The following is a 27,883-nucleotide window of genomic DNA, read 5'->3' as shown; positions in this document are numbered from 1 at the left end:
TTCGGGTTCTTGATGCAGATATACTGTTAAATGTTAAATAAAAATTATGGCCCTCAGTTAACCCAGTATCTGTGGCCTGCCTTTTTATTTCTGGCTGCAGATAGAATGTTAAAGATGCTATTCCAGTTCCAGAAAGTATTTCCAATGGGTGACTTTTATTATCGTCAATAATAATGGCCAGGGCTGGCACCAGGCATGCCTAGGCCCTCGGGCACCAGCCTACTCTGGGCCCACGCCATCAGAGCGCAATCCCTCCATACATAATAAACTCACCCCACATCCCACCTACCTCTAACGCTCCTGTAAATGACATGTGTGCTATGCACTCATGCCTGCCGTCAACCAAGATGGTGGCAGGGGCAATAGCCCCTTAGGGAAGCCTCTGACTCCATCTTAGTTGATGGCAGGCACGTGCGCATGTCATTTACAGGAGTGATAGAGGTAGGTGGGGCATTCATGGCCTGCGCTGGCTGTATTGGGGTGGAGGTGCTTGGGAGCTCCCTTTCCATGATCTGCGGAAAGGTCAGGAACCAATGCTGCCACATATCACAAAATGGGAGCACTACCCTCCCACCCTAAGTAGGAGCCTCTCAGGGGAGGCCTGCCAGAGCTCAATCTGGCCACCCCCGGTGCTGGCCCTGATAATGGCTCACCATCCCTGTAGTTTTCCCATGCTGCTCACTATATTGAGTCCTGTCTATGGGATTCAAGAAAGATGCAAAACTAGAGTGAAATTAAGCCTTCTGTTCTGTAGTGCTCAGGATGTATCACTAAATGCAGTTGTTACATTTGCTGCTGAATGACACAGACCACCCACGTGGAGAGGAAGCTCTTTGAGATGTTCAGCATTGCAGCTGTCAATTGCGATTATTCTGAAAGGGCATCAAGCGGAAAGAAGATTAAAGGAGCACTTCAATGGAGCATGTTTACATACTTTCAAAATTGGGCAAAAGAACATGGCTCACAGAGAGAGGAACTGAGCTCAGAAAGGAAATGATTAAGTCCAAAAAATGATAATATTTATTTATTTTATTTATTTATTTTATTTAATTCGATTTCTATACCGCCCATAGCAAGCTCTCTGGGCGGTGTACAAACAATAAGATATATAATTACATTTCAGTTTTAAAACAATCCTTAAAACACAATTAGACGAGCAGACAAAACACAACCAACTTAAATAATATCAAATACAAATACAAAATACAAGATACAAATATTAAGATTTAAAATGATTTAAAATGATTTTAAAATGCCTGGGCAAAGAGGAAGGTTTTCACCTGGCGCCGAAAAGATAATAAAGTAGGCGCCAGGCGTACCTCGTCAGGAAGCGTGTTCCATAGTTCGGGGGCCGCTATCGAGAATATTGTCGTTAAATGCAGCAACATACCTCTGAGAAGGCAAATCCTGAATTCAAAATTGATTGAATTCCATTTTGAAATCAGCATAGGTTAGTGGGCTGGTCCATCTTCACCTGTACTGGTCCTTTTGGACCATTGGTGAGAGGACAAGATAATCTGAAGAATCATACCTGTCTGTATATTAAGGGGCAGATATTCTGAAACATCCCATGCAACCCCTACATTAGAGTCACCTGTAAGATTCTGTAAAGGCAAAAGTACATGTAATAAAAAAATGGGCGTACCAACAAAAATGACAGGCTCATGTCAGATGCTTTTCCTAATTTTTTTAAAAAAACCAATTAAACATTAGCCCCTCCCTCCAAACTTATTTGGGAGTCAGGGTGAGCCAGGGCTAGTAGGCCTGATCCCCCTCGCCCCAGAGTGGAGCCACAGGGTGGATTTGGGGGGTCTGTGCACAAGCCTATTACATGCAATACCAGATATATAAATACAATGACCATTACACCAGTGTTAAATCACAGTTACTGGAAACAAACAACAGTTAGCATCCAAAGAACCAAAAAGAAAGTGGAAAAAATCCCAAAATGCTGAAGGAAAATTTATTTCGTGGGAAAGCCCAACACATTTCGGCCTCTGATACATTGCGCCTTCGTCAGGGGCGTATAGCCCCTGAAATGCATCGGGCTTTCCCAAGAAATAAATTTCCTTCAGCATTTTTGGATATTTTTCTCTTTCTTTGTGTTAAATCACAGTTACACCTGTGCTGAGGAGACATTGCCCTGAGACAGGTGCAAGTGTGAATTAAGATGTTTCATTTTGTGAAATCAATGCCTGGAATGCTTGCTAATAAGCATTCCCCTGTCACTAGCCGACATGATGCTTTATATATTCACCAGGTATCTTAAAACTAGAAATGAAATATATTTTAAACAGAAACTAGATATGCTCAAACATTCTCTGTGATAGTTATGGTGTATATCAGGAAATTTACCTTAAACAATAAGATTTACCTTAATTTACCATAAACAATAGTAACTTATACGTCATCACTGAATAACTTGGGATTCTTGCAAGCTATACATCAATAATCAAGATTATCTTGTAATTGCCTTAAAACTGTGAGCTTTGAAAAAAGCTATGCCTTAACTATGACCGTCCAGAAACATCCTGCCTCTGACTATACTGGCAGAGCACAGCCATGATGGCTAGTAGCCATTAATAGCCTTAACCGCCATGATTCTGTCTTCTTTTACAGCTATCCAAGTTGGTGGCCATCACTGTCTCTTGTGAGAGCAAAATCCATAGTTTAACTATGTGCTGCATTTTCTTTTCTATGTCCTAAATCTTTCAACATTCAGCTTTGTTGAATGGAGAGAAAAAATCTCTATGCACTTTTTCCATGCCATGCATAATTTTATACACTTCTATCATGTTTCCTCTGACTCATCTTTTTTCTAAAAGAAAAAGCCCCAAATGCTGGAACCCTTCCTCATAGGGAAGTCACTCCATCTTTGTGATAATTCTGGTTGCCTTATTCTGAACCTTATCCAACTCTTCACATACTTTGCATGGACTGCATTCAAGTCGATCCCGACTTATGGCGACCCTTTGAATAGGGTGTTCATGGTAAGCGGTATCCAGAGGGGGTTTCCCATTGCCTCCCTCTGAGGCTAGTCCTCCCCAGCTGGCTAGAGCCTGTTCAGCTTGCCACAGCTGCACAAGCCAGCCCCTTCCTTGTCCATAATTACCAGCTGGGGGGCAACTGGGCTCCTTGGGACTATGCAGCTTGCCCACGGCTGCACAGGTGGCAGGGCACGTAACCCCTGAGCCACTCACTGTGGGGTGATCTTTAGCTGGCCCTTGACACCCAGGAGACACGAGCGGGGATTTGAACTCACAGACTCTGGACTCCCAGCCAGGCTCTCCTCCCCACTGTGCTATACCAGCTGTCGTTTTCCAACTTTACAATATCCTTTTTGAAGTGAGGCAACTAGAATAGTACACAGTATTCCAAATGCGGCCACACCATAGATTTACACAACGGCATTATGATATCAGCAGTTTTATTTTCAATATGTTTCCTAATCATCCCTAGCATGGAGTTTGCCTTTCTTCACAGCTGTCACACACAGGGTCGACATCTTCATCAAGCTATGCACTACGACCCCAAGGTCTCATTCCTGGTCAGTCACCACCAATACAGACTCCATGAGTGTATATGTGAATTTCAGATTTTTGCTCCAATATGCGTAACTTTACACTTGTTTACTTTGAATTTCATTTTCATTAAGTCAGTTTGGAGAGGTCCTTTTGGGGCTCTTTGAAATCCCTTTTTGTTTTAACAACCCTGAATAATTTAGTATCATCAGCAAACTTGGTCACCTCACTGCTCACCCCTGACTCTAGAGTTTATGAACAATGCTGATTCATGGAGATCACAGAAGAATGTGGCTCTTTTTTTAACAATACTTGTTGTGTTAATGCATGAGAGGCGGTTTTGATGGATTCTCCTACTTTAGGAGGAGAATCCCAGAAGGCTTTGAGACCTGAACCTAATTCTGCCTTCCTTTATATGGATCCAACTCTTCTTACTGCTTTCTGCAGAAAACTGCTTACTGCAGGAAAACAATTAATTATATTGGCTTTCAGAAGTTTTCCAGTTAAGTACCATAGAATTCCTTGGCTGTATTACTCTTTCTAGAGAAAGGGAAATCATCCCCGCTACAATATTCAGTGATACTCTATCCAAATGTGTGTTCTGTTAAAACTAATGAAGTGCAAAGGTATAAGAACTGCATGCAGATGCACATCTGAGCACCACAAGATGACCAACCATTGGTTCAGTTGCCTCAGCACCAAGGAGGTGTTCCCTTTCCCCCTGCCCTCACTGCCTTACAGTTTTTCACCCTTTCATAAGTGCTGTAAAGAAAAGCCAAAAAGGAATTTCATGGGAAAGGGGTTTGTTTTGCAGGAGATAAAATATTAACAAAGCATACAGCACTATTCCCTTCTGTAGTCTGCATCACAGTGGCCAATTTGGGTGTCAGTGTTTTTGATTTATTACCTGCCCTTCCCCTCAAGGTTCCAGGGCAAGTCATAACATTTTAAAATAGAATATTAAAAACAGTTAAAAATATGCATCTCAAGTGCCAAATGCCAGGGTAAAGCATACCACAAAAACTATATCATGAAGACACACCTCTGTGGGAAGGGTGTTCCACAATTTAGAGGCTGCCACATCTTGGAAGTGGGGCAACACAACTCCTGTTTGGGTTCTTTTGTTAGTATTGCAGAAGGAAGATAGAGTTAGGGTCCTCTGGCTGGCTAGGCTTGCCTACCTTTACCTGTGCTCTTCTCTACCTAACTTCCTTCCATTGTAGACTGATATGCTCAGGGAAGCTTATCTGCCCCTCCTGCCTTTATTCTCTTCTTTGACTGTCTGAGGAGAGAGGAGACACCTTGGTCTTTGCTCTCTCTCCTGAGCCATGAGGGCAATACCCATGTCTGGGCATTGCGCCTCCAACTTAGGAAAGGCATACCTAGTTCTAACTATCTACCTACTATGTATTTCTATAAATAAAGTAGCTTTTCTTATTTTACTAAGTCTTAAGTCTCAGTGATTTAAATGCAGGGTACCTGCTTCTTAGGTACACACACTGGCACCTGCAGCTCAGACCACTGAGTTACTTTGCATATGAAAATGCCCTCTCCCAGGCCTCTACCACCTGAACCTCTGAGGGGATGGAACTATCTCTGCTGTTATTAACATCTGGGAAGATCTGTAGGGAAGGAGGGCAGTCTTTCAGATATTTGGGGCCTAAGGCTGCAATCCTAACCTCACTTTCCTTTGAGTAAGTCCCATTAAAGTCAATAGGACTCAGTAGGCATGGTGAGGATTGCACTGTAAGTCATTTAGGGCTATAATCTAGGGCTGTACACTGGATTTCTACAAATCACAAACCAAACTGGGCCAATTTTGGCTGATTTGTATCCTGTCCAGATCCCAACCAGGCATTCTAGCCTTCCTCTGTCTCTCCCCACCCTGCTGTTCTCCTTGTATGGTGTTGAAAGTGCACCATTTCAGAGACACCCTGCCTGGATTCATTAGAGAGTGTTTTGAGCTACATATCTGTACAAATCAATTCAGGACTAGCTGATCTACTCTGTAGAGATTTGTAGCTGCTTCAACCATATCTGGACAGGATACATACTGGCCCGAATTGGACCAATTTGGTTTGTGATTTGTACAAATCTACTGCACAGCCCTACCTTGAATTCACCCAATCAACTTCCTATAGCTAGCCAGTAGTGTAGTAGTACATTCAGAAGTGCAGGGTTCTTTCATGATAGTCACAGGCATGCCCCCCTTCCATCCTTTTTTTTTTTTTACAATGAGATCAGTGTTAATATCTTCTTCCACAACAATAGATGCCCCTAGGAGCCAATCAACATGAAAAAGGAGAGTGTTAGCTGCTGAAAAAAGTATTCTCAATGGCTGACTCACCTCTGTTCACTCTGGCTGGTTCCAATCAGCAGGAAAGGACAAGAAAGCACGCGAAAAAACTTTTCTCAGCAGCCTACACACTTTCATGCTGATTGGCTCATAGAATGTTGGAGATATGGGGACCCTGCTGGGACCCTCCGTCCAAAAAAGTCTAAGACCCCCTGAGACCCTGGACAGCTACATCCCTGTAGCTAGCTCTAAAAAACCAAGATGGACAGGGCTCATGTGAGAACATGGTTCATCACACTTCTTCAAGAAGCATGTTCATATTTTCAGGCCTCAATAATCTAAACTGAATCAATATAGATGGAGCAGACAGTGCTTTGGACACCTTGGCTAGATTTGCTCTGTGGCATCCACCTCTGTCTGAATCTGAGCAATTTTATCCCCAAAGCCCCTTGCAAATTGTTACAGCAGGCATCTGAGGGTGTCAGAATAATGCTCTCTTGGCCAGATGACAAAAGCCCATTCACCACTTGGAAAAGCTCTGCCAGATGGCTGTTTGTGGATGCAATGGTGACAGAGTTTGTAAGTAAACGGCTCCCAAGTTTTTAAAGGCTTTGTGTACTAACAGTAACCACTGAACTTGGCCAGTAACAAATCAGCAGCCACTGCAAATCTCTGAGCAGGGGTGTTATTTGCCAACAGGGTCTCCTTCCTGTACTCACAACTGGGCTGCAGCATTCTACTAACTGCAGTTTTCAGACCAAGTGCAAGGGATGCCTCACACAGAGTGCATTGCAGTAATCCAGTCTTGGTCATCAATCCCTGCGCTACTGTGATTAAGCTCTCCCAGTCCACGAATGGATGCAGCTGTCACACCAGCCATTGCTGGTACAAGGCATTTATAGCCACTGAGGCTACCTGGGACTCCAGTGACAAAGCTGGATCCAGAAGCATCCCCAAACTGCATCCCTGCTACTTCAAAAGGAGTGCAACTCCAGCAAAGGGAAGCAATTGGCTAGTTCCTTGGACACAGAAACCACTCACCACAGCACCTCTGTCTTGATGGGATTCAAGCTCAGTGACAGAGATGAATCTACTATCATCCCCAGACTGCACACCTAATATTTTGAAAATGTAATCCCCACCTGAACTGGCTGAACCTATCTCCTTGAGCTGACAAATCACCCTCCAACAGCATCTCCATCTGGTCAGGATTAGGGATGGAATCCGCAGCCACTTCCAATTTGCCACCAGTCCACTCATGCCCACCACCCCCATGGAGAAGGAGGAGGCAGGAAAAGAGCCCCCCGCCAAACAGTAGAGTAAAGGCTGCAGCAACAGCATCTCCACTGCACAAGAGGAAGAGGAGGCACCACACCATGGGGAAAGTAACAGGCTGCAGGCTGAGTTGGGTGAAAAATCTGCTTAATTCAGTCCCTCACAGTTCCTCTTCAAGATCTGGCCATGCTCAGGCAGGCTGGTGCCGAGGACTCTACTCTATTATTCTGTTGTGGGGGCTCCTTCCCTGCCTCCTCCTCCTTCATGATTTGGGGGGTGGGCAGACACAGAATGGATCGGTAGTGGATGGATCCCATCCCTAGTTAGGATTGAGTTTCAATTTATTGGCCTTCATCCGCTCCATCACTGCTCCCAAATACTGATTGTGCACTTCAGCTAGAAAAGGCAGTGTTGTATTTGGTTAACCATAAGTTTTTGTTTAAGAAGTTTGTGCTGAGCATGACCCAGTAGTTGGGGGTGGAGTTGGGAAAGAGGAACAAAATAAGATAAAGAATTAGGCAGTGAATGTGACTGGATGTTCTCCTCAATAAGCATGAATATCTATGTCTCATAGATAAAGGTAGATACTACAGACAGATGTGATCACCATTTTGAAGATACCAGAGACCAATGTGATCAAGTGGTTAGAGTGTTGAACTATGACTTGGGAGATCAGGGTCAAATTCCCACTCAGCCATGAAGCTCACTTGGTGACCTTGGGCCAGTCACTGTCTCTCAACCTAACCTACCTCACAGGGTTGTTGTGAGGCTAAATTAGCAGGGAACCACATTCACCACCTTTAGCTCCTTAGAGAAAAGGCAGGATATAAATGCAGTAATAAATAAATGCTTGTACAACTTCACTCAGCAGTCATGTACATGTAAAATAACCGTGGGTGGTGTCATTCAATGAAGCTGAATGGTGGAAGATTCAGGACAGACAAAAGGAAGGGCTTCTCCATACAGCACATAACTGAACTACTGAATTTGTTACCAATTGCTGTGGATTATGAGTGGGAGGATTCTATTGCATTCATGTCCTGCTCGTGGACTTCCCATAGTAAGAAGAGAATGCTGGACTAGATAGACGTTAGGTCTGATCCAGCAGAGCTGTTCATATGCTCTTAACATGGGGGGAGGCAAAACAGAACCCCTAAACATTAGGGCCAAAGAGTACCATAATACCACCTGATGGAATTGGTTGTCCAGGAAGGAATGGACTCACTGAAGAATAATGCCCCCAAGCCTCAAACTATAGAGTCTAAGCAACGGGATACCATGGTTGATGGTACTGAATGCCACTGAGAAATCTAGGAGAATCAACAGTATAGCACTGGTCCTGTTGCTATCCTGGTCACCTTCAGGGTGACCAAAGCAATGGACCAGAAATCATAGAATAGTAGAGTTGGAAGGGGCCTATAAGGCCATCAACTCCAACCCCGTGCTCAATGCAGGAATCCAAATCAAAGCATTCCCGACAGATGGCTGTCCAGCTGCCTCTTGAATGCCTCCAGTGTCAGAGAGCCCACTACCTCTCTAGGTAATTGATTCCGTTGTCGTATGGCTCTAACAGGAAGTTTTTTCCTGATGTTCAGTCAAAATCTGGCTTCCTGCAACTTGAGCCCATTATTCCATGTCCTGCACTCTGGGACAATCGAGAAGAGATCCTGGCTCTCCTCTGTGTGACAACCTTTCATGTACTTGAAGAGTGCTATCATATTTCCCCTCAGTCTTCTCTTCTCCAGGCTAACCATGCCCAGTTCTTTCAGTCTCTCCTAATAGGGCTTGGTTTCCAGTCCCCTGGACTGTTCTGCCCTCCTCTGAACCTGTTCCAGTTTGTCTGCATCCTTCTTGAAGTGTGGAGACAAGAACTGGATGCAGTATTCAAGATAAGGCCTAACCAGTGCTGAATAGAGGGGAATTAATACTTCATGCAATTTGGAAACTATACTTCTGTTAATGCAGCCTAATAAAGCATTTGCCTTTTTTGCAGCCATATCACACTGTTGCCTCATGTTCAGCTTGTGATCAGCAACAATTCCAAGATCCTTCTCACATGTCGTATTGCTGAGCCAAGTATCCCCCATCTTAAAACTATGCATTTGGTTTATTTTTCCTAAGTGTAGACCTTTGCAGTTATCCCTGTTGAATTTCATTCTGTTGTTTTCAGCCCAATGCTCCAGCCTATCAAGGTCCCTTTGAATTTTGTTTCTGTTTTCCACAGTATTAGCTATGCCCCCCAATTTTGTATCATCTGCTGATTTGATAAGCATGCTCTGTACCTCCTCATCCAAGTCGTTAATAAAAATGTTGAAGAGCACTGAGCCCAGGACCGAGCCCTGTGGTACCCCACTTGTTACTTCTGCCCAGTTTGAAAAGGAACCATCAATAAGCACTCTTTGAGTACGATTCTGGAGCTAACTGTGGATCCACCTGATAGTTGTTCCATCCAGCCCACATTTAGCTAGCTTGCTAATCAGAACATCATGGGGCACTTTGTCAAAAGCTTTGCTGAAGTCGAGATATATTATGTCCACAGCATTCCCACAGTCTACAAGGGAGGTTACCCGATCAAAAAATGAGATAAGATTAGTTTGGCAGGATTTGTTCTTCATAAATCTATGTTGGCTCCTTGTAATCATTTTATTGTTTTCAAGGTGCTTACAGATTGACTGCTTTATAATCTGCTCCAGAGTTTTTCCAGGGATTGATGTTAGGCTGACTGATCTGTAGTTCGCCTGTTCCTCCTTCTTGCCCTTTTTGAAGATATGGACAACATTAGCTCTTCTCCAGTCATCTGGCACTTCAGCAGGCCTCCATGATTTCGCAAAGATAATAGACAGTGGTTCTGAGAGTTCTTCAACCAGTTCCTTCAATACTCTAGGATGCAGTTCATTGGGCCCTGCCAATTTGAACTCTTTCAAAATTATTAGGTATTCCTTGACCATTTATCTATCAATCTCAAGCTCCAATCCTGCCCCTTCTACTTCATGTTTCCTGGGAGGGTCATAGATCCTTTTCTGGGAGAAGACTGAGCCAAAGTAGGAATTCAATTTTAGATTGAAATTGACTCATATAACGTATTTCATTTATTAATATCTGGAGTTGACCAGCAATATTCAATACCTTATTCAAGAAAAACTAGTTCACACCCACATGATAGTTGTATAAGCCTCAGGATTCAAGGAGGTTTTCTCATAACTATCTTTTCTGAGGCGGCTGAAACAACCCCTTCATCAAAGAGGCATTTATAACCTCCTGGATCCAAGTTATGCATGCACATATACATACATGCACACAGGTATATACCGTGATTAAAAGTTATATGTAAGTGTAGCAATATATGGCATGACTTTGACCTTAGGAACAATTCTTTTCTATCTTCTAGTTATACAGTTTGGCTTCGTCACACTCTTTGTTGCTTCCTTTCCTCTGGCCCCAGTGTTTGCCCTCCTCAACAATGTCATTGAAGTCCGGCTTGATGCCAAAAAGTTTGTCACTGAGCTGAGAAGACCTGATACAGTAAGAGCAAAAGATATAGGTATGTTTTTTAAAAAAATAATGATAAAGATAGATTATAGAAAGGGGGCGGGGAGTGAGATGAGGCCCTCAGTTTGGCTAGCAATGTGAACAGGAATAGAAAGTAGACATATTCACAAACCTTTCTTGTTTCTTACAGGTATTTGGTTTAACATTTTGAGTGGCATTGGAAAACTTTCAGTAATAATCAATGTGAGTAGTGGCTTCCTGCTTATTTATGCTCTGAAAATGGGGGGTTTGATCCAGTCACCCAAGTTTGACTTCAATTGTCAAGAATGTTTAGATTAAACATGAATTTATTTATTTAAAAAACTATGCTGCTTAATATAACTCGCTAAGCTGCAGTGTCTCTCCTGATATGAACCTACCTGGGGTTTTAGATCTTGATGTGAGGTCCCTCCTCTAAAGGAGGCTTGAAGAGAATGGGGAATGACAAGGGAATGGGCCTTTTCAGTTGTGGCTATCCACCTATGGAATGCTCTCCCTGATGAGGTCCACTTGGTACCTTTGCTGACATCTTTTTGGCACTAGCTCACAATTTCCCCCAGGCCATCAAGTTCATTTTGTTTTACTGTCAGTGTGCTGCCAAAGCTTTCTGTGCCTGTTATAGAGTTGTTTTATTTTTATTTATTTTATTTTGTATGTGTTATATGTATATTAATGAAATGTATGGTTTTTTTCTTCATCTATGGCAGCCTTTCCCAACCAGTGTGCCTCCAGATGTTGTTGGACCACAATTCCCATCTTTCCTGACCACTGGCAATGCTGGCTGAGGCTGATGGGAGTTGTGGTCCAACAACATCTGGTGGCCCACTAGTTGGGAAAGGCTGTTCTATCCTTTTACCTCATAATGTATTGATTTATGTCAAAACTCTTAAGCTGATTAGTTACTGCCCTTCTAAGTCACGTCATTGCTGACACGATTTGTTTATAGCAAAATATCCAGTCGGTTTCTCATTTGTGGCTGGATTTTTATGGTTTCTGTTCCTTCCTAATTTCTTTATCTATAGACTTTGGGATTTTCCAGATTACTGCTATGACCTTAATGTAACCTTTGTTGCTCACACGTTTTCTTACTATATACCTATACTAATTTACTATCAACCTGAACCCCCAATCCTATGGACCTCAGTACTATAAGTTTTATTTATGCAAAGGCTCTATATTGAATATATTTTGCTTTTTAAATCTCTTCCCCTGGACCAGCTCCCTCTTTCACAGGAAGACACAGCTGTTTGCAATCCTGCTGCTTGCTACTGTACAAAGGCATTTTAAATTCTGTTCCTCTAATTCACTTTTGCTTCTATTCATTTAAAAATACCTTCTGTGTGTCCTCTTTGAATCTAGTTAAAAATCCTTTCAACTTTCATAGACCTCCACTATAAACTGTCATGGATTTTAAACAGGACTTTAAAAATACTTGGATCTCTTGTTTTCTAAAAATGACTGGGGTACTCGTAGCTACCTTTACCTTTGTCCTCTTATAATGATTAAAGATTGTCACAGGGCTCATCTACATGGGAGCATTTCTTCGTAGCAAATACACTGCTTTTACCTTTGTTATTCATTTATATCGTCCACAATTGGCGCTCAATGGTAGCCGCAAATTCAGTTTTTTGCATTCACACAATAGGTGTTCCTTTATCAAGGGCCAAACACATGGTTTCCTCGTGGCTCCTCCCTCTGAGTTTGTACTTTCACTCCCTCCGGTTACTAGGGAACTGGGCATGCACAGATTATACACAGATTATAGGAAGAGGGTATTGTATTCTTTTACTGTTTTATCTATGCTATCTTAAAGTGAGTTTTGAATTACTCCAATGGTATATTTAAATGGTTTTATTATTGCACATAGTTTAATTGTATTTTAATGTAGATTTTTTGTTTGCTTGTAATTATATGTACTTTTATATTTGGAAGCCGCCTTGAGTTCCAGTCTTTGGAAAAACAGTGGGGTAATAATATTAGCTAAGATCCTCCATAGCGCAGAGTGGTAAGCGATGGTAATGCAGCCGAAGCTCTGCTCACGGCCGGAGTTCGATTCCAACGGAAGGAGGAAGTCGAATCTCCGGTAAAACGGGTCGAGGTCCACTCAGCCTTCTATCCATCCGTGGTCGGTAAAATGAGTACCCGGCATATGCTGGGGGGTAAAGAAAGGCCGGGGAAGGAACTGGCAATCCCACCCCATATATACGGTCTGCCTAGTTAACGTCGCAAGATGTCACCCTCAGAGTCGGAAACGACTCGCACTATAAGTGCGGGGACACCTTCACCTTTAATAAGAAGAAGAAGAAGAAGAAGATACAATAAATACTGAAGCTGAATGGACATTATTGCTGTTTCCTTGTATTTATGATTCAGAGCCATGAACCTCACAGTATCTTTAGTCTGTTTAAGCTGCAGAGAGTGAACCCTGTTGTGAAGTTGATGGCTTTACGATTTGCGGTCAATCACAAAATACAAAGAAGGCAGAGATCGCCTGCCTGGTCAGTTACATGCTAGCAAAGCAAATAATAAGGCACCTCTGTCTGCTGATGCCAAAGTCACTAGCTCTCTCTCTCTCCCCCTCCTGTTAGCTAGTATTTTATCCCCACCACTACCAGCAAAAAGCTCTCCAGTCAGTTTCTCAGTCACATTAGCACAGCAAAAAGAAAGCAAAGACATCACTTCAATGTAATATTTGCAGCAGTTTTTCAAAAAGCAAATCCTGGTGTTGGGAAACAGCCTAGGAAACTCACAGCATAAAAATCATTTTGCAGTAGATGGCAAATGTGGAAGGATGAATAGAGCATATAATTCTATTGCCTTGTTTGTACAGTGTTACAGATCTGCGCAAATTACAAGGCGCTGACATAAAAAATAATGGCATTACTCTTCTGAGCACAGCTACCAGAAGTTATTGATAAACCACAGGAAACAAAATTGAATTATTGGGAGGGATAGTGGGCAGGGAAAGGGGAATAGCAGAGAGTGAAGATTCACCCTCCCACCAAAAAGAATCTGAGGAAAGCATCTACAAGCACTAGAGATATGGAGTGGAGACAATTTTTTCTCCATTTTTCATATCATCTGTGGATTGGGTTAGTACGGATTTACAAGGGGGAAACTGTGTGATGGCTTCTGTTTGCCAGTAACGTCATGTGAATGACGCAAATTTAAAGGAGATGTGAGTAGCACCAAACACACAGTAAACTACCAGGCAGATGATCCCATAGTCTTACAGTCCCATTCAGGGTCTCTTTATTTGGGATCTCCCCCATAAATCAGCATTGAAAAGTACAAAGTGATTAAGTGATATTTCTGTACACTTCCTTTGTGGTTAGCAACTCTCTTTAACTGAAATAACGGAAAGCTTTGTGGTTGTAGCCCAACACATCTCCATGGCAATGGTGGTTTCTATACCTCTTACAAATGTTTCTATGAGAGTTATCAAATTAAGCCCTCTATAAATTTCCTATGTAGATCCCTCTAAATATGTGTTAATTAAGACCCTAAAATTTCATTTTTTCAAACTCCTACAGTATCACCAGCGTACTGGTGGCACTTAATCCTAAATCTCATAATGACATCCCCAAACAGCTTCAAGTAGATATTAAATAGCATTGAAGACAATACATGCATTTTAATATAGTTTTAATTAATCTACATATTTTGCAAGCAACCTCCCCTAATATAATGCATTGTTGTGTGATTTTTCACTAGCATGTTAATTTATATGCATGTTTCCCTAATATATGCATTTTTATAAACATTGATTGGTTGGAGAATTGCATCACAAAATTTGGATACATGTGAATTCTGAAGGATAGCTCTGTTTCAGTTCTCACATTGTTTTGGAAAGTGTAAACTAGGTAGGTTCACATTTAAATGCAAACTGACTCAATTTCTTCCTCCACCCTGTCTCACAGTGGCCAATCAGATGCCTGTGGGAAATCCAAATGCAGGGAATCAGTGCAATAGCACTCTTCCCCTCCTATGATCCCTACCAATTGGGATCCAGAGACATACTGCCTTCAGCAATAGGTGTTGAACCTAGCCATGATGGCTAGTAGCCTTGTCCTCTTGTACATATGTTCAGTTATCACTGTATTAGTTGCCTAAGGCTCATCCTTCTGGGAGGGAGGGCAGGATAGAAATTATTGTTATTATTATTGTTGTTGTTATTGTTATTGTTTGATGATGATGATGATGACCTTCTACAATTGTCTCAAGGCAATATACAATACAAATAGGGGAAAACACCTAAAAATACAAGACGGCAGATATATTTAAAACAAAATTGACACCCACCGCAGAGACACATTCATCCAGCTAGGAAAGTGTGTCAGAACAAAAAAGTCTGAAATTGTTTCTGGAAAGTGCAGATAGTGGCTATCTGTCATATCTTGACAGGAATGCTATTCCACAGAACAGGGACAGCCACACTAAAAGCCCTGCTCCAAATTACTGTGGCTGTAGGTGTGTACTGTAGCGTCTGTCATCATTGACATTTGCAGGACAAACTCTTCCACTGGGTATATAAGGGATGAGGAAGTCTCTCAAGTAACCTGATCCTGAGCTGTATAGGGTCTTATATGTTAGTACCAGAAGCTTGAACGTGGCCTGGTAGCAGATTGGCAGCCAGTGCAAAGCAAGGTTTTATACAGTGGCGGTAGTCTGCTCCCATATGCAACCTAGCTGCCATATTTTGCACCAGCTGCTCCCTATCGACCAACCTGAAGGGTCACCCCAAATAGGGTATATTACAGCTATCCAATCCAACCATGAGGTTACCAATGCATGAACAACCTTGGTCAAGCTATCCTGAACCAGGAACAGCCGTAACTGTCTTACCAACCATAGTTGATAAAAGCCATTCTTAGATGCCAAGGACACTTGTGCCTCCAGTGACAGAACTGGATCCAGGAGCACCCCCAAACTATATATATGCTTCTTCAGGGAGAGTGCAACCCCTTCCAAGGCAGGTAACTTACCAACTTTCCAGACCTGGAAACCACTTACCCACAGAGCCTCCATCTTGCCAGGATTCAGATTCAGGATTGAGTTTTTTAGCCTTCATTCAGCCTACCACTGCATCCAGACACTGTCCAGGGTCTTCTCAGTCATTCCTGATTTAGATGTTACAGAAAAAATAGAGCTGGGTATCATTAACGTACTGAAGACATCTTGCTCCAAAACTCCTAATGACAGTTTCCAATGCCTTCATGCAGATGTTAAATAGCATCAGAGACAGTATAGTGCCCTGTGGCACTCAGGAGGCAGGGGACTGAGAAGCACCCATACAATGCTACCTTCTGGAACCATCTCTGGAGATAAGACCAGAACAACTGCAGAACAGTGCCCCCAACCGTAGACGGTCCAGAAGGATATCATCCTTACTTGTTATTATCATCCTTACTTGTGTTAATGTTCAATCCTCTTTAAAAAAATAAGCTATTGTTGAATATCAAACTAGTGGCAATAAAAATCAATCCAAGGTCTCTATTAAAAAGGCATAAAATGCTCCCTATCCAAAGCTCTTGAACAAATGCCAGAATCCTTAGCTAGTCAGCCACTGAACAGCTGTTCTTTATGAAACAGCCAGTCTCAACGTTCAGTCAGAAGGGGCAGTTCTGGTGGGATGCTCTTCCAAATGGCTCTGGAGACAAATAATGATTGAAAACTCAACTGGCTTACTCTTGTCTTCAAGTCACAAAGCAGCTTCTCTGGGGATTTCGGGATTTCTTTCTGATCACTGTCATCCTCATTAATAAAGTGACTACATAATACATAATGAGTATTTGTATGTTCACATGGTGAAGGTTTTCCTTTGTTTCCCCAAGGCTTTTGTCATATCTGTCACTTCTGATTTCATTCCACGCCTTGTCTATCAATATGCATATAGTCACAATGGAACCATGCATGGCTTCGTCAATCACACGCTCTCATACTTCAATGTCAGTCATTTCAAGGCTGGGACCCAGCCAGAAAAATCACCTTTTGAACAGGATGTTTCCTTTTGCAGGTAAAGTAGCCTTGCCAACCCTTGACTGTTGAATTTAAGACTAAGGCTGCAATCCAATACACACTTACTTGGGAGTAAGTTCCATTGAATTCAATGGAGCTTACTTCTGAGTAGACATGTATTAGATTGTAGCCTCAGGGTAGGAGCAATCTTGATATGTGGTTCCACTGATTTTAGTGGGTTAAAATTAGGAACAGGCTGACATTGAAGGCATCAGGTAAATTTTCCTGCAACATGCTGACTTTTCTGTAAGCTCCTCGTGTTTTCTTAGGCTGATTGTGAACAAGAACATAGCTCATATATTAACTTTCTAGGAAACAAACACAATATTTATTCTGAATTATTAAATTCAGAAACAAATAGGAGAAGATAACATAGCAACCAGTGGGTGGGTCCACGTTTTCTAGAGGTGGTCCCTATTTCTGATCCTTGCCTCTTATCAATAATTGTTATTGTATTGCAATTGTCACTGTATTGCATTATATATATAATTCATTGGTGATCACTCATGACCGAGTAAGATTGTCTTCCAAAATAGGGTATTTAACGGTATCTGGACCACCCACTTCAATTTCACTTTCTTCTTTCATCCCTCAAACACATATTCTCTTTCAGAATCATCCCAACCCCCTCTCTAAACCCCTACCCCAACCCTTTCTTTCTCAGAATCACACACTCTAAACTCCTCAAACTCTCTCTTTTTCTCTCTCAGACTCACCTACCCCAAACCATTTCTCTTTCAGGATCGCTCCTGAAGCTTCGCTTCTCTCTGTCTTTCTCTTTCTTAGGATGAGACCCCCAAACACACACTCTCTCTCTCTCTCTGAACAAGAAAAATAATGCCTTCATTGTAGTAAGACACTATCTTAGAAGAAACATTTCCCCATGTATGAGAAAGGACATGTGCCTCTTCTAAAATAGTGCTTGCCATCTACAGCTTATGTAAGTTCTGGTATTAACAAATAAATATTTTTAAAATGTATTTATTTATTTGATTCCATTTATGATTCACTTCCTATAAAATATCTTGAAGCAATTTCACACTAAATCTGTTGCTTGCTTAATCAGGAACAACTTTAAGTCAGTCAAAGTTGTTCAACTGATCAATCTATTGCTGCAACCCTACAATATATACATGTGACTATAATTGATGAGTACAAAATACAGTAAATCTCAAAATATAATTGAGGAGCCCAAATACTGATGCTGGAAATAAATTGTGCAAATTGCATAATTGCAGGACAACTGTCTAGCCAGAACATTGAACTGATCTGTGTAGTATCGGGCAGGCAAGTCTCCGAATGTGGAATTTAACACATCTCCATTTTTCAGGTTCAAGGATTACAGAGAACCGCCATGGTCCGAAAACCAGTATGAATTTTCTAAACAATACTGGTCTGTTTTATCTGCCCGTTTGGCCTTTGTCATTATTTTTCAGGTAAAACTTTTCTGTTTTATATTACTTTACTGCCACATGAAATATATCTATTGCTGCCTGCAATGCTTTTTGTCCATTAGGTTTTATTCATGCTTGTTGACCCTTACAAATCCCATGGCCTTGTTCCATTGGAAAACAGGGTGTTCTGGGGGCGTGGCAGAGGTGGAGCCAAGGGGAGAGGACTTCCACTATATCCAACTCCCTTCAGAGTGCTCCCATGGTTTCCCATCCAGCCAACATTCTCTCCTGCAAAAAGGTCAGTGTAGGTAAATAATTAACAATGGCAGTCAATGGGGAGCACTTACTCCACAGTAGGAGTATTTGCTGGAGCCAGCTTTTACCTCATGGTCCCCATGCACAGCTGCCAACTGAGCTGGCGTTCAGCCAGCCGGCTGCTCTGGCCATCATTGCAATCCCTTCACTTTTTTCTGTTCTGAAAAATTGCATTTAGTTCAGACTAAAGATATTCTTTCATTCAAGTCAAAAATGAATTGTCTCTGTTCTTCCACAAAACGAAAGTGCCCCCCTCCATTTGTGAGTGCTGAAAGGGATAGCATTTTGCTATGTTTTGCCTAGTAAAATTTATTTTGCCTAGTATAAAAATGACATTAGGTGATGATGTAGTGATGCTCTGAGGGGAATTACAAGCAGAAACAATTGGTCACCCATGTTGCAGCCTAGCAACATTTTTTCCCATAATACCTCATCAGAAAGCATAAATTATCATGAGGGATGGAGAGAAATTCAGTTCAATTTAAGGTGAACTTAAGGTGAGACCTTGAAGTACTGTTGCTAATCAGAGTGGACAGTGGTCCAATGGTCTGGCTCTGCCTAAGGCAGATTCATAATGTAAGTCTGTGACAACTGATGTACAAGTCACAATTTCATACTGATGTCATGAAGTGATGAACATAAGAAGATAAGCAGAGCTTCCTGAATTAGGCCAGTGGCCCATCTAGTCCAGCATCCTGTTCTCATAGTTGCCAATCAGATGCAGGGAGGCCTGCATGCAGGACCTGAGCAAAAGAGCACTTTCCTCTCTAGCAGTTTCCAGCAACTGGTATTTGGAAACCTACTCCCTCTGACCATGGAAGCAGAGGATATTTATTTATTTATTATTTGATTTATATCCCGCCCTTCCTGCCAGCAGCAGCCATCATGGACAGTACTTACTGATAGCCTTATCCTCCATGAACCTTTCCAATTCTCCTTTAAAGCCGTCCAAGCTGGTGGCCATCACTGCCTCCTGTGGGAGCGAATTCCATAGTTTATGCGCTGAGTGAAGAAGCACTTTCTCTTGTCTGTCCTGAATCTTCCAACATTCAGCTTCACTGGCTGTCCATGAGTTCTAGTGTTATGACAGAAGGAGAAGACGACCTCTTGGAGGCTGGGCCTGGCAACCAAGAGGTCTTCTGTGTCTTTACAAGTTGTGCAGGGGGAAGGGAGAATTCCACCTTGTGGTTTTTCCCATTACAATGTTGCAAGAACACCTGCACTTGGCTGACTTCCTCTTCTTCTAAAGATACAGGATCAGTCTCAGGCCCTGGGCCTGGCAACCCTACCCACAGCAGCAGCATCCATTCCCCACAGGGAGCAGATTAAGGCTGCAATGCAATACATGTCTACTCAGAAGTAAGCTCCATTGGGCTCAATGGAGCTTACTCCCAGGTAAGTGTGTGTTGGACTGCAGCCTAAGTTGGTTAACGAGAGAGAGAGAGAAAGAGAAAATTTTGTCTGGGCAGAGTTTGACAGAGAAGGGAAGACATAATCTGTTGCTCATATAACAAACAGATTTTCCTTCTGCTTTTGCAAATTATAATGCTTTGTGTCAAGAACACTTTCAGATGCATAGGGAGAAGGGAATCAGAGCAGAGAGAAGGTAGGAAGATCTCACAGACTTCTAAAGCCTCTTTTTTTTAAGAGAGAGAGAAAGGGCACAATTCTTCACCCCTTTCAAATGCCTTACAATTAATGTGTCCCTCCTCTTCTTTTGAAACCTGAACTGATCCATCACCTCAGGGAGGGGATAAAAAACCAAGAAGCAAGCACAACATCCAATTCCTTCCTAGGCTGGGTGATTTGAAGTCAAAATAGTCATTCCTGGAGTCTCAGCTGCCTTCCACCCTCCCCCTGTATAAACGTCTTCTCTCACCCTCCCTCATCCTCACCACTGTTCCCCCGTGTAAACGTCTCTCAAGTGCAGAGTCCCTTCACGCCACCTCCCTCGTATGCGCACACACACTGCGCTGCTACAGATCTACCACTCCCGCTACCACGGAGAAGGAGGAGGCAGGAGCAGAGGCTGCAGCAATATCCTCCTCAGGAGTGCCTGTCTCTTGCCCCACAGTGTTGCACCTCCTCTTCCTTTTCCTCCTCTGCCGGCTCGGAGAAGCTTTGCAGAAGCCTCTGCTGTGTGGTTTGGCTGGGGAGCCTCCTCCCCTCCTGCCTCCTCCTTTGCCCTGGTGTGTATGTGGGTGAGTATGTGGGTGGCAGATTGGAGGGAGCTGGCAGGAGCTGGCTGCTAAAAAACTATTGGGATGAACTCCCAATGCCTCCAAAACACCCCTGCTGTAAACTAAAATGCCCCAAATGCAGCAACCTTTCCTTGTAAGGGAGTTGCTTCAACACATTTATCATTCTGGTTGCCCTTTTCTGAACCTTTTCCAATTGTGCAATATCCTTTTGGTGGTGAGGCTTATCCACATGGGAGCCTAACTTCGTACTAAAGAAGCTACTTTTACTATCGCAATAGCTTTTCAAGTTCCACACGTCTTGCTCAATGGTAACTTCCAATCTGCTGTCTTCCTTTCACACAAGTAGGCATTCCTCTGGAAAAGTTTAGTATTGCTATTTCCTTGTGGGCCTACCCCCAATTTTACATGTTTACTCCCTCTGGAGAATTGATATTGCTAATGGAGAAGGGGAGGGGTTTTTGTCAGTTTCATTGTTTCTTGTCAATTGCATGCCTCTCCTGGCTTCAGCCTGGAGAGTGTTGAGGTGCAATTGACACAAAACTATATGAAACTGGTTAGAGGGGGGAGTGAGTGAAAGGCTAAGTAGGCAGCAGCTGTGGCAGCTTTTGGAGGTGGCAGAGAGAGGGGGTGGGCATAAGAGAGCCCGCCCACTAAAAAACATTGAAGCACAGTGCCTACACGGAGGAGTGTAGGAAAGCTAAGATGGTTTTTCCTTTCCTTTTCACATTATAATTGGTTTGGGTTGATATGGATTTAAAGTGGGAAACACTGTTATAGCTTCTGCTTGCCTGCAATGTCATGTGAACCATGTGAATTACTAAGGGATGCAAGTAGCACCACACACATACACTAAATTGCTGTGTAGATGAGCAAGTGTACACAGTATTCCAAATGTGGCAGCACCATAGATTTGCTTAATGGTAATATGATATCATCAGTTTTATTTTCAGTACCTTTCCTAATGATCCTTAGCATGGAATTTGCCTTTTTCACCACTTCTGCACACTGCGTTGACATCTTCACCAAGCTATCCACAACTCATTCCTGGTCAGTCACCACCAGTTTAGACCCCATGAGTGTATATGTGAAATTCAGATTTTTTGCTCCAATATGCATAACTTTACACTTGTTTACATTGAATTTCAGACCTGAATAATTTAGTTTCATTAGCAAATTTGGCCATCTCACTGCGCACCCCTAACTGTAGATCATTTATGAAGAAATTAAAAAGCACAGGTCCCAATACTGATCATTGAGGGAATCCACTTTCTACATCCCTTCACTGGGAGAACTGTTCATTTATTCCTGCTCTCTGCTTTCTGTTTCCTTGCCAGTTTCTGATCCGCAAGAGGACCTCTCCTTTTATTCCATGACTGTTAAGATTACTCAGGAGTCTTTGGTGAGGTACCTTATCAAAAGCTTTTTGAAAGTCCAAGTGCACTATGTCAACTGGATCACCTCTATCTACATGCTTGATGATACTCTCTAAGAACTCTAATAGGCTAGCAAGACAGGACTTACCCTTGCAGAAGCTATGCTGGTTTTGCTTCAGCAAAGCTTGCTCTTTGGTTATTTTATATTTAACAATGCTTTCCACCAGTTTTCCCAGGACAGATGTTAAGCTGACTGACCTGTAATTTCTGGGATCCCCCCTGGATCCCTTTTTAAAGATTGGTGATACATCGGCCACTTTCCAGTCCTCACATATGCAGGCAGATCTGAGGGACAAGTTTACATTTGAGTTCTTTTAGAACTCTTGGGTGCATGCCATCCAGACCCTGCAATTTGTCTGTTTTTATTTTGTCTATTAAGCCTAGAACGTAATCTCTTGTCACCGCTATTTGCCTCAGTTCCTCAGCCTCCCTTCCTGCAAAAGCTAATTCAGGCACAGGGATCTGACCTATATCTTCTGCAGAGCAGACAGATGCAAAGAATTCATTTAGCTTCTCTGAAATCTCCTTATCCTCCTTTAGCACACCTTTGACTCCCTGGTCATCCAAGGGTCCAATTGCCTCCCTAGACAGTCTCTTGCTTTTAATGTATTTAACAACTTTGTTTGTTGCTGGTCTTTATATTGTAGCAATGTTCTTGTCAAATTATTTTTTAGCAGCACTTATCAAAGAATCATAGTTAGAAGGGGCCTATAGGGCCATCAAGTCCAACCCCCTGCTCAATGCAGGAATCCAAGCTAAAGCATGTGGCTGTCCATGTGGCCTGACATGTGGCTGTCCAGCTGCCTCTTGAATGCCTCCAGTGCTGGAGAGCCCATCTCGCCTTCCTAGGTAATTGGTTCCATTGTTGTACCTCTAACAGTTAGGAAGTTTTTCCTGATGTTCAGTTGAAATCTGGCTTCCTGCACCTTGAGCCCATTATGTGTCTTGCACTCTGGGATGATCAAGAAGAAATCCTGGCTCTCCTCTGTGTGGCAACCTTTTAAGTACATTATTGGCTCCTTGCATTTCTTTGCCAAAATTTGTGCTCCTTTTTATTCTCATTCTGTCAAGACTTCCATTTTTTTAAGAAAGCCTTCTTGTGTCTAATAGCTTATTTGACTCTATTCATTAGCCATGTTGGCATCCTCTTGGCCCTGGTGGTACCTTTCCTGATCTGCACTATACATTCCAGTTGAGCTTCTAATATCATGTTTTTAAATAACTCCCAAGAATTGTGGAGTGATTTGACCCTCTTGACTTTGCCTTTCAACTTCCGTTTTACCAATTCCTGGGCGCCTCCCCCATTTGGTTGCATAACCAACTGTTCTAGGGCACAGTCATTTAGGGTAGAAATTTTACCTCTCTGTTGTGACTGGAACATATATATAGCCAGTCTATGCCAGGGTAGTTGAAGTCATCCATTACTACAGCATATCCTAGTTTGGATGCTTCCTCAATTTCATTTTTCATCCCAAGATTTCCCTGAGTATTTTGATCAGGGAGACAATAGAATGTCCTCAGAACTACATTACTCTTGGGGCCTGGTATCACTCCCCAGCGTGATTCTGTGGAGGAGTCTGCCTCTTTGGGGATTTCTAACTTGCTGAATTCAATCCCCTCTTTTACATATAGAGCAACACCATTTCTAATACATCCTTCCTTGTCCTTCCAATATAGTTCATATCCAGGGATAACCATGTCCCATCGGTTTTCTTCCTTCCACCAGGTTTTAGTTAGGCTCACTCTATCAGTGCGGTCCTCTGTGACCACGCACCCATCTTGGCTCAGAGACTTCTAAGCATTAGTTATATAAACGCTTGTATACAGTGTCTCTTTTTAAGTGTCTTTGGCACTTTTGTTTGTGCCTGTGCTGCCTTGGCCGCTTTGAATTGTTATCCTATGCCCCTGCACTCACAGTGCCTACTTCTAGGCCTACCTCATTTAAATTCTCATCCATTTTTTTTTGTATTCATCCCAGGGAGAACAATTTTTTATGAACCAGACCTTCTTCAGCTGCTTTCCCCCCTCAATCAGTTTAAAGGCTGCTCTAACACCTTTTTTTATTTTACCTGACAGCAGTCTGGTTCCAACCCTGTTCAAGAGCAGCCTGTCCCTTTTGTATAGGCCTGGCTTGTCCCAAAATTTTCCCCAGTGCTTAACAAATCCATTCTCTAATGGATTTGTTTTCTTTAATAATATGTTTTTAACCCTTTTTTTTTTTTAAAAAAGATGTTTTTAAACCTTTTTTAAAAAATGTTGTTTTGTATTTTAAGGTCTTTTTATGATGTTTTAAAGTGTTTTTAGCGTTTCTGTTTGCCGCCCTGGGCTCCTGCTGGGAGGAAGGGCAAGATATAAATCAAATAATAAATAAATAAATAAATAAATAATCTTCCTCCTTGACACCATTGTCTCATCCATGCATTGCGACTACAAGCTGAGCCTGTCTCACTGGGCCTGCTTGTGGAACAAGTAGCATTTCAGAGAAAGCTACCTTGGGAATCCTGGCTCTCAGCATCCTACTTAGCTACCTAAAATTTGCTTCTAGGACCTTATAACTACATTTCCCCATGTCATCGATGCGAATGTGCACCACAACAACTGACTCCTCCCCAGCACTATCTAGCAAGTCATCTAGACGTGCTACATCTGCAACCTTTGTGCCAAGCAGGCAAATCACTTGCAGTCAGCATTTCCCAGACTAGCTAGAGAAAATGGCATTAGAAAGCCCAGGCCTAACGGGCTACAATGATACACTTGCAAGATCACATATAGAAGCATGGTTGGCTACAGGGAAGAGACTGATCCCCAGGGTAAAAATAGTCATGAGTGGAGCCATTGCCACATGCCACTATCAATCATCGAGATCACAATTATCTCCTGCAGTTGCTCAATACAGCATTATACTGTAGTATACTGTTGTGGTAAAGGCTAAGCATTGGCCCAGTTTCTAGCAGAAAATGACTTAGCCTTCCTGGCAAAGACTGCACAAAGCTTATGTGTATGCAGTGTCTCTCTGTGAACTCTGCACTATCACCCTGTATCAGTGGATCTCTGAAGTATATGGGCTGTCCCTGTGCTCCTCTGTCTTTCAAAATGATGACATTCTGAGGACAGAAACAATAACAATCATTTTCACCATTGCTGATAACTCAAATGCAGATTATTAACTGTAAAACCTTGTGGATGATCAAGGTGCTTGCAGCTATGCATCCAGCCTCATGCTCTCTTCATCATTCTCCTATATGGTTAATAAAATCTAGATAGGAGGGCAGGGCATACCTGGGGGGATCCACGGTGTGGTCATTACACAATGGGGTGGTGTCCACTGCTTTGAAATAGGCAGTGGTGCACTCTCTCCTAAAAAAAATCCCATCATGGACCCACTAGTTCAAGTGAAATTTGAAGTGAATTTGGAAATTCTTTCCTGGGAGGAATTCTAAGTGGTGCTAACACTAGAAAATGATGCCTTGAACATCCCTACATATCATTGGATTTTCCCTAATGAGAAATTGGAAGGAAATGTGAAGATTTTTAATACTGATTGAAGCTAAAGGATTTATGATAAGATTAGCATTTCTTAGGAGGGGCTGTATGCCATCACAATTAGTGCTTTATTGATCTTTTCACTGCTATAAACCACACATTTCTTCTGCTTATTTAATTTATTTCTACGGCAGAACCTGGTAATGTTCCTCAGTGTGCTCGTTGACTGGATGATCCCAGACATCCCCAAGGACATCAGCGAGCAGATCAAGAAAGAGAAGAGTGTGCTGGTCGATTTCTTCTTGAAAGAAGAGCATGAGAAACTGAAGCTAATAGAAAACTTTATAATGCGAGACAAGCAAAGGAGCAAGAGTGAGACCAGAGGAAGAAGAAATCGAGCCGCAACTTTCTGCCAATTCAGCCGAAGTCAACGAGGCAGCTTAGCATCCTTTAGTTCAATGCGCACTGATGTATGATTCCTTAAGGGCATAACGACGCCACAGACCTATACTGGTTTAATATCCCCTCTCTCTGTACCCAAGAAACCCTGGGAAGTATGAAAGAGGCTTGGGATCTGTAGCTGAAGATACTTATTACTATAACCCTGCTACAGTTTCCAGGATTTGTTTAGAGAGGAAACCATGACAATTAACATAGCAAAGCCAATATAGGTTTGTAGTACAAGACATAATGGCCAGTATGAAGCATATGCAATAATTGTGTGCCTATGGTGTAATGGAAGGGGGGGAGGAGATTAGAGCGGATATTGACTTGGTTAAGGAGATTATACTGATTTTCAGAAGCTTCAACTTTGTTTTTCCACACTTTTGTTTAGTTGTCAAACCTGAAAACACTCAGCATGTTTATGTTACAAACTTTTATAATTGTATACCAATTTATCTGTCCCTTGCCCACCCTCTGCTCCCCCAAATTCTGAAAATTATAGTTAGGTGAGTGTGCTGATAATTCTCACCTATACATTCCTAGCCTCCCTCACAGAATTTATTTAGTAACAGCACAATCCTGTACTTATCCGCTTAGAAGTGAATCCCATTTAGTTTAGTGGGGCTTACCCCAGACCCCAGGGTATGGGATTGCAGCTGAAATGTACTTAAAGACAAAGAGGGATTACAGTATACACACCTGTCGAGTGAGATTAATGTTTTGCTTAGAGCCTGATTTTCCCCTCTTGGGGTTACAAGTCCAACATTACATTTTGTATCAATTTCCACATACAGAAATAATGTGCCTAGCATCATTCATGAAGCGTATCCACAAGAGTAGATTATACTTTGCCACCTTCCAACCTAGGCAACCTACTTATACTTTAAACAGTACCAATGTTGTGTTCATTCCTTGTCCCATTACTCAACCATCTTGTGAAGTAAATGATGCTGAACAGCAGATGGGGGGAAAGGAACCAAAGATGTAACAGGTGGTGCAGCAGTGGCAAACTGTCCTTCTGGATCGGCGCCATTAGAAGTATAGGTAGGTTGTGTAGGTTGTAAGTAGCAACTCTTTCTATCTTTCCTACCCTTGTCTTTCCCCCCTCCCCCCATTATTTCCCCCCATTGTCAGCAACCTTAATCACATTTAAATCAATGGACTAAAGTGCATTTTTATCTGTGCTGAGAAAGGGAAGGAACCCCCACTATGACCAAAATGCTTTTCGAAACAAAAATCACAAATGTTTTCATTAGCCTCGAAGCAAAAAGAATTGCAGTCAAATTGGTTTCTCTGGGCAAGTAGTTCCACATCTAGGGTGCCACATTTGCAGTGAGGAGAAGTGCATATGAAAAATACATTGTGTGAGAAGGGGGGTCAGTATGTGAGAATTAGAGAGAGGTAAATAAACTAAGAAGAAATTACCAAAGCTAGACTTTTCAAATAAGCTTTACTGACATTTCACTAGCTATGTTTTGTTTTATGAGCAAGGTGTACCATCAGCAACACTCCAGCTGTACGAAAGTCACACCCATACACATCATCCACCCAGGCAAGCAAGAGGCACCTTCGCACGTCAAGAAGAAGGACCTTCTGGCCAAGCAAAAGCACGTCCGGGATGTGTTGCAGCAGGGCAAGGGGGGGAGAGGTGTAGCCGAGGGAGAGTGCTGGTGGCCCAATCAAGCAGGCTGGGTCCCCAGGCTTGAGGGTCCCCACATGGGGTTTAAATCAGGAAGGGCATCTCCACAAGTAAAGGAGGCTCCCCACTTCCAAAGTGACGGTGATAGAGCTTAGCACATGCGTCCCTACTCTCCCCTTTCGCATACACGTGCACAGAGGACCTGAAGAGGGCTGGAGAGTAATATTCCACTTTATAACAGTTAACTGAGAGAAATCCAGATGGAAATTATTGATTTAGTGAATCAGTGACGCTGTGCTCCCCTGCTTGAATTCATCAAACACATTCATGTGAGAT

The 27,883-nt window shown here is 42.4% G+C and overlaps 1 protein-coding gene across 4 annotated transcripts in view; it reads left to right on the top strand.

Annotated features, from left to right (window-relative positions):
* ANO2 (anoctamin 2) overlaps positions 1-27,304 on the top strand; it is a 261,951-nt gene extending 234,647 nt beyond the window's left edge. For 3 of the 4 annotated variants that reach the window (XM_061582608.1, XM_061582609.1, XM_061582610.1), the window contains exons 20-24: positions 10,481-10,633; positions 10,772-10,824; positions 16,455-16,636; positions 17,969-18,074; positions 25,659-27,304. In XM_061582608.1, the coding sequence (XP_061438592.1) occupies positions 10,481-10,633; positions 10,772-10,824; positions 16,455-16,636; positions 17,969-18,074; positions 25,659-25,940 (776 nt within the window). In that variant the 3' untranslated portion in view covers positions 25,941-27,304. The remainder of the gene's footprint in view (positions 1-10,480; positions 10,634-10,771; positions 10,825-16,454; positions 16,637-17,968; positions 18,075-25,658) is intronic. The other variant, XR_009757630.1, reaches the window with a different exon arrangement.
* The last annotated feature ends 579 nt before the right edge of the window (positions 27,305-27,883 follow it).

Source organism: Rhineura floridana, chromosome 8 (assembly GCF_030035675.1).
Source record: "Rhineura floridana isolate rRhiFlo1 chromosome 8, rRhiFlo1.hap2, whole genome shotgun sequence".
In the NCBI taxonomy this organism is placed as follows: domain Eukaryota; kingdom Metazoa; phylum Chordata; class Lepidosauria; order Squamata; family Rhineuridae; genus Rhineura; species Rhineura floridana.
The sequence above is the reverse complement of the archived record's forward strand: the minus strand, read 5'-3'. Positions and strand labels throughout refer to the sequence as shown.